At 38.4% G+C, this 6,312-nt stretch overlaps 1 protein-coding gene and 2 long non-coding RNA genes across 3 annotated transcripts in view; 2 read left to right on the forward strand and 1 right to left on the reverse strand.

Moving 5' to 3' along the window:
* The first annotated feature begins 1,167 nt into the window (after positions 1–1,167).
* On the forward strand, positions 1,168–2,346 carry LOC106293209. Its single transcript, XR_001260413.1, has 2 exons — positions 1,168–1,499; positions 2,023–2,346. It is a non-coding gene; the product is annotated as an uncharacterized LOC106293209 (long non-coding RNA).
* Positions 2,347–3,231: 885 nt separating this feature from the next.
* LOC106344820 (glutamine synthetase cytosolic isozyme 1-5-like) overlaps positions 3,232–6,312 on the forward strand; it is a 6,689-nt gene continuing 3,608 nt past the window's right edge. The window contains exons 1-7 of the mRNA XM_013784127.1: positions 3,232–3,311; positions 3,462–3,501; positions 3,591–3,694; positions 4,064–4,111; positions 4,227–4,336; positions 4,482–4,567; positions 4,663–4,735. Coding sequence (XP_013639581.1) covers positions 3,232–3,311; positions 3,462–3,501; positions 3,591–3,694; positions 4,064–4,111; positions 4,227–4,336; positions 4,482–4,567; positions 4,663–4,735 — 541 coding nt within the window. The remainder of the gene's footprint in view (positions 3,312–3,461; positions 3,502–3,590; positions 3,695–4,063; positions 4,112–4,226; positions 4,337–4,481; positions 4,568–4,662; positions 4,736–6,312) is intronic.
* Positions 4,898–6,173, reverse strand: LOC106293043. Its single transcript, XR_001260337.1, has 2 exons — positions 5,882–6,173; positions 4,898–5,103 (listed from the first exon to the last, which is right to left on the reverse strand). It is a non-coding gene; the product is annotated as an uncharacterized LOC106293043 (long non-coding RNA).

The raw sequence follows: 6,312 nt of genomic DNA on the forward strand, positions 1-6,312 counted from the left end.
CTGGCAGTGGTCTCTCATGGGCTTTCTCAGCATATGTGTCCTGAGTATGTGATCCTAATATATAAGAAAACATGTATATTTATCAGGGCACTCACGGTTTAAACTGTTTTAAAACAGAGCTATTACATGTATATGTGCTATCTCTGTAGCAGGACGGATAAAACTTATATGTATTTCTAGACTTAGAAAAAAACAAAATAAAATGTAAGGTCAAGTACCTTCGTACATTTTCATCAAGAAAAACCAAGTACACACCCATAAGATCACCCCCCTTCTTGACATTCCTTGCTTCCCAGGAACGTAAAACATGGGTGACAACAGTCTTACGATGCCGGGCTGCCTTCAACTCACCGGAAAGAACCTGTGGATTCGTCATAGTTATAACTGCTGAGTTAGAGAGAGATAATATGGTACGAAAAGAAAGAACGACAATAAAATGGAAACAAATTTTTGTGGATCTATATATATACAAACTTTTAGTATTGTAGAAGAGGGACAGTGTGATATAGAATTGAAGACGAAGCAGTGGGAGCCATTGCAGACTTCAAATCTTTCCGAAGGAGTTGAGAGGTCACCGTTGTTGTAGGATGTGTTTGCAAGGAGAAGATCTGAATAAATTAGGTGGCTCAATGAGATTTGGCAAGTTCATCCTCACTATTTATAGTATCGATTCCTCAGAAGTTGAAAAGAGATTAAGGAAGAGGAAATTAAAGATAACGTAGTGGGAGAGATGGTAGTGGGAGAGATGGGTTGAAGAAATTAATGGTGAAGCGTAATGTCTTGGTTTCGGTGTTGAGGTAATGCGTTACGTTAATGGCGATTCAATGTTTAGGATTGACGGATACGACGAAGAAGGTGATTCTGGTCGACTGAAGTGTTGGGCTGATAACATCTATTTTAAGGTCCAGTTTAAGGAATCGCTGATTGAAGAAAAAACTTTATCTTCAAAAAAAAAAAGGGACGCGTGAACAAAAGAGATAGCCAGTCGCGAGCCGCCAAGTGTCCAGAAATGCTTCATTCTCTTTGGTGATGTGGAAGGCTGTGAGCAGAGGACAAACCTAATTTATATATATAAGATAGGATAATAACTTTAAAATTTCTGTAGGCCCATTAAATGGGTTTATATAGACCGGCTCTGCTCCAGAAAACATAAAGAGCCCGCCAGCATACGACCCAAGACAATTAGGTTTTTCATATCTCGCTCCTTTCTAGTTGTCAACTGGTGTGTAAGAAGAATGTAGCCGTCTCTATCTTTTCTTACGTTTAATGAGGGATTTTTTGTTATGTATTTTCTCCCGCATTATGTTTTTTCTCCCGCATTATATATTCTTTGTTCTGTGATTTGGAATTTATGATATAATTGTGAAAGTTTTCGTCTTAATATTTTTTCAATAAAGAAAGTGGCGATGATGAAAAAAAGGCCGGACTTACGGCTGCTACCACTCTCTTACGGCTGTTTAAGTGGGTGTTGTAGTAGAATGATGCTAAAGTTTCCAAAGGTTACTTCGCTGAGCCTCCTCTCTTCTCTTTCTGAAAATTATTAGCCCATTTTTATTCTTCCGTAGTTTTTTTTTCTAAATCAAAAGCAAAAATGCTTGATGAAATTATTATTGAATATTAGACTTGTTTGATACAACATAATAAGTCTGACTAATTTACTTGAGTCGAGGCCATGTAATATGTTCTTCTCGATCTTAATCAAAGCAATCTGATAATTAATATGCTCGAGCTGGGGAAAATCTTTTTCGGTTACTCGGGTTCATTCTTGTGGGTTTTGGCCTCTGTTGTTGATGATATCGTCATTGATTCTTATCTAGTTCAATAAATATTCCACTATTCACTTTAAGTGTTACCAATCATGAATCACAGAAACAAAGTCTAATGGCTATCTTAATGGTGTTATGTTTTTAATTGTAGCCTTTTTCTCAGATGTATTTGATTTTGAGATTTTTTTTATAGGTTTAGAACTTGAATTTCTGATGTTTTGCACTGAAGAATCCTTTTACTTGTGTTTGCTTTTAGACAGCATTTTTGCCGGCCTGTGACTGACCGAGTGCAGAAGCCGTACTTCGGCTTTAGCTCAAAAGATGGGGTCTAATCACTGGACTGAGGATACCTTATGACTGCGTTTCTCGTCATGGTTTTAAAAGTTGTAGTTACCTTGGTTGCTGTTTACATGACTTGAACAGAGGCTCATATTTATGATGAAAGATGCGTCAACAACGGTGGAAATTACAGGGCGAGGAGTTGCGCTCGTTGGTTTGTTGTTCTGTGTCTATGGTAGCTTATCACTTGTCTAATGCGCCTCGTTACTTCGAGAACTATAGCTGAAAAATACTAGATGAAGAGTGTTAGTGAATGTTACATGTAAAGCCAAAGCCTTTAGGCTTTTAATTTCTTTTTTGTTTTTTCCCAACTAGATTATATTAGCAAAAAGGCTGAAGTCCAAAGTAAATTACAAAGACCTAAAGGCCCAAACACAAAATCCAACTTAAACGAACCAACCCGTTTAGGCCCAAACCCGTTACCCTCAAACCCAAACTGGCCGACTCGCGGTTCGCCCTACCTCGAAAAGCAGACCCGCAAATGTCGCCGCCACCGGGAGCACTTACGTCGGAGAATGGACGCGTCTCACCGGCCACTACAGGAACATGCCTCACCTCACAGGCTTTTAATTTCTTTTGCTTCTTCATTTCAGGATTTATGGGTTTTGTTGTGTTGATTACGTGTGGGACATTTGGTTGGTCATGGCTCATTTCTTATGTTCGGCCTTTGGTCTGTGCCACTGATACGTGTCTCTGACAGTGACGCACAGTTTCACCAATGTGTTGACTATTCTACATTTCTGCTTATCTCCTCTGCATGATGCATCTGTTGTTACTTGTTGGTTGTTACACTGTTCAATAATGCACAAATCTTGATCTCTGTTAGTTTCCTATTAACCTTGTAAACAAATTTGTTCATCTAGTCATATAGAAAAAGTTGACTTCTTCATAAACGAAATGTTTTTTTTTTTTTGCAAAACTTCCAATTTCATCAATAGGTGTGATATTAATATACACTTGAAGAATAAAAAACGTGCAACTGATCAACGATTATTGCTCGGAAAGAAATAAAATAGGATCTAATGATAATTATTAGCCGCTTCTGGAAAAAGAACACTCAAAGTAAGAGAGCCAAATCTCTGTCTGGTTATTCCCTCCTCTTCCTCTCTTAAGAAAGATAAAATTCATGGCTAGAGTCTCTCCACTCTCAAATCTCCTAAACCTAGATCTCTCAGACTCCAAGAAAATCATCGCTGAATACATATGGTTCCATCATATCTCTTCTTTCTAATCATCTCTATGGGTTTTGTTACTAGACAACCATGCATGTCATATAGATTCTTCGACCTTTTGCTTGCATCTCTCTGTTTACAAACATAATTTTTTTCTCACGTTACTCTGTTTTGGTAAGAACAGGATCGGTGGGTCTGGCATGGACATTAGAAGCAAAGGCAGAGTAATAATAATAGTAGTTTACACATCGTCTTAGTTTCCTTTATTAAAACAAAAAATAATTAATAACTTTCTGCATTTTTTCTCTGACAGACGTTGCCAGGACCAGTAAGCGATCCATCTAAGCTTCCAAAATGGAATTACGATGGATCCAGCACCAATCAAGCCGCAGGAGATGACAGTGAAGTCATTCTTTAGTAATCTTCTTCTTCATCACCCTTTTACATATTTCTTTGCACATTGTTTAAAGTAAAAATAAATTCAGAATAATTATCCTAAAATGTACTTCCTCCGTTCCTAAAAGATCTATGTTATAGTTTTTTCACACTTATTAACAAAACATTTAAAATTGTATTTTCCAATACATTGTTTTCCTTAATTAGCTATTTTCAATAACTTTTTACCAATAAAATTTTATTAAACACAATTGTATTTTTTGAAAAGTACAATTTTTCATTAATTAATGTCTTGAAAATGTAAAAAATGTATCTTTTTAAAACAAATTTTTTTTCTAAAAAATGGATCTATAACGAACAGAGGGAGTATTTTATTTTGTTATTAAAAAGCCCTCAGGCGATATTCAAAGACCCGTTCGGGAAAGGGAACAACATTCTGGTAAAAGCTCATCTCAATTTTTAGCAAAAGATTCATCTGATTGTGTGTGTACTTTGATTAATTAGTATATTTAAATTCAAAATTTCTTGAATATTACTACAAAACCAGGTGATGTGTGATGTGTGATGCTTACACACCTAAAGGAAATCCAATTCCGACCAACAATAGGAACAAAGCCGTGAAAATCTTCGATCATCCCAATGTGAAGGCTGAAGAGCCTTGGTGCTATTAAGGAACTTCTCCTATCGTTGAATGGTTTGTACAAAACCGGTTTTGAGCCGGTTAAGTTTTAACGTCTTTCAATTTAGTGTGAAACATACCGGTTTAGGAATAAATTTCGGTTTGATATTTTGATGTGTTATTTATTAGGTTTGGGAGAGCAAGAATACACATTACTTCAAAAAGACGTCAAGTGGCCATTAGGTTGGCCTCTTGGTGGCTTTCCTGGTCCTCAGGTGAACTTATAAACTTCATACAATAAAGTCTAAATATCAAGAACATGGTTCTTAGTGTCTCGACTCTCCCTTTCTGTTGTATTTGATGAAAACAGGGACCGTACTATTGTGCGGTTGGTGCAGACAAAGCCTTTGGTCGTGACGTTGTGGATGCTCACTATAAAGCTTGTGTGACACCCCGATTTACATAATAAAATGTTACGATAAGTAAATAGCTCTGATACCAAATTGTGACACCCGTCACTTTCGAAATAGTAAAAATAATTCGATAAGTACAAATATCTGAAATATCCATATATAAATATTTGAAAGTCCACATCCACGCTTGAATTCCATAATATAAAATAAAATCTGAAACATAAAGTACGACATAAACCGAGAGTCCGAAATACGAAATAACATAAACGATAAAAGCCCAAAGGCCTAGAGGCCCGATAACGATAAAAGCGATAAAACGATAGAAGCCCAAAAGCCCAATAGTAGTAAAAGCCCAAAAGCACCGGTCCGGTATAATCACTTCTGCTCGTCGGTCTCACCTGAAAGGGGGAAAGAAGGAGGGGTGAGCGACAGGGGAATCGCCCAGTGAGGTATGGGATGCTAAACCGCAAACCACTGACTGAGTTCATAGCACTACTAAAATGTAGGCCTAGCTCTAGCATGAAACAAACACGGTGTCGATTACACCACACAAAACAATCAACATATGTCTAGAGGACTAGACATGCTACAACCAATGCGATGATATCATACCGCATTTCCTTCATAAGGATATATATCTATAAATATAATTCTACAAGCGTCGTAAGTACAGTAGTCCACTCTGTACCCTCCGCAAATCCACGGCCTAGTGCAGAAATCTCTGCACCCCGCAATCTCAAACAATGCAGCCTAGTACAAACGTCTTTGTACCCCGCTAAACACACGGCCTAGTACAGATATCTCCGTACCCCGCGATCTCTCAAACAAGGCGTAGCTAGCACAGACGTCATGTGCCCCCGCAATCACACGGCCTAGTACAAACGTCTCTGTACCCCGCAAATTCCGCGGCCTAGTGCAGATACCTATGCACCCCGCAATCTCAACACATGGACTAACATATATACATATATATAATTAACAGTTTTTAGCAGCAATCATTTCAATCAACCGTTGAATCCTCTATTATCATATTTCCGGTTTAACAATCAATATCAATAACGAACAACCAAGACTCTCAAACAGACTCGATTCAAAGAGACGGATCCATGTTTCGAAACTAAACTTTCCATAATGGTAGTACTAAACTAGCTCGGGATTTAACGGAGTAGCCCTCACCTTAGCAATGAAGAGAAGTGGTATATATGAACTCCAGCTGCTCAAATGGACTCCAAATCTGAAATCAGATCGAAATTTCGAGTCAGAACGCCTTTCGAACGGTTTAAAACGGGTATTTACGGAAAAGTCAACCCACTGGTCAAAGATCAATTATTTAATTAATTAATTAATTAATTAATAAATTAATTAATCCGGTTTATCCTAACCGATTTCCAATTGATTTTAACCGACCGGTTTAACCTAACCGAATTGAAATCAATTTAAACCGGCTAACCAATCGGTTAACCGAGTCAACCGAGTTGACTCACCGGCTCGACTCGGCCGAGTTGGCGAGTCGCCGGCGAGTCACCGGTGTCGGTCACCGGCGGCGACGGCGGAGCTGCGGCGGCGGACGGTGGTCCGGCGGCGGAGCTGCGGTGGCGACGATTTCC

The sequence above is a fragment of the Brassica oleracea genome, chromosome C5, assembly GCF_000695525.1.
Source record: "Brassica oleracea var. oleracea cultivar TO1000 chromosome C5, BOL, whole genome shotgun sequence".
In the NCBI taxonomy this organism is placed as follows: Eukaryota; Viridiplantae; Streptophyta; class Magnoliopsida; order Brassicales; family Brassicaceae; genus Brassica; species Brassica oleracea.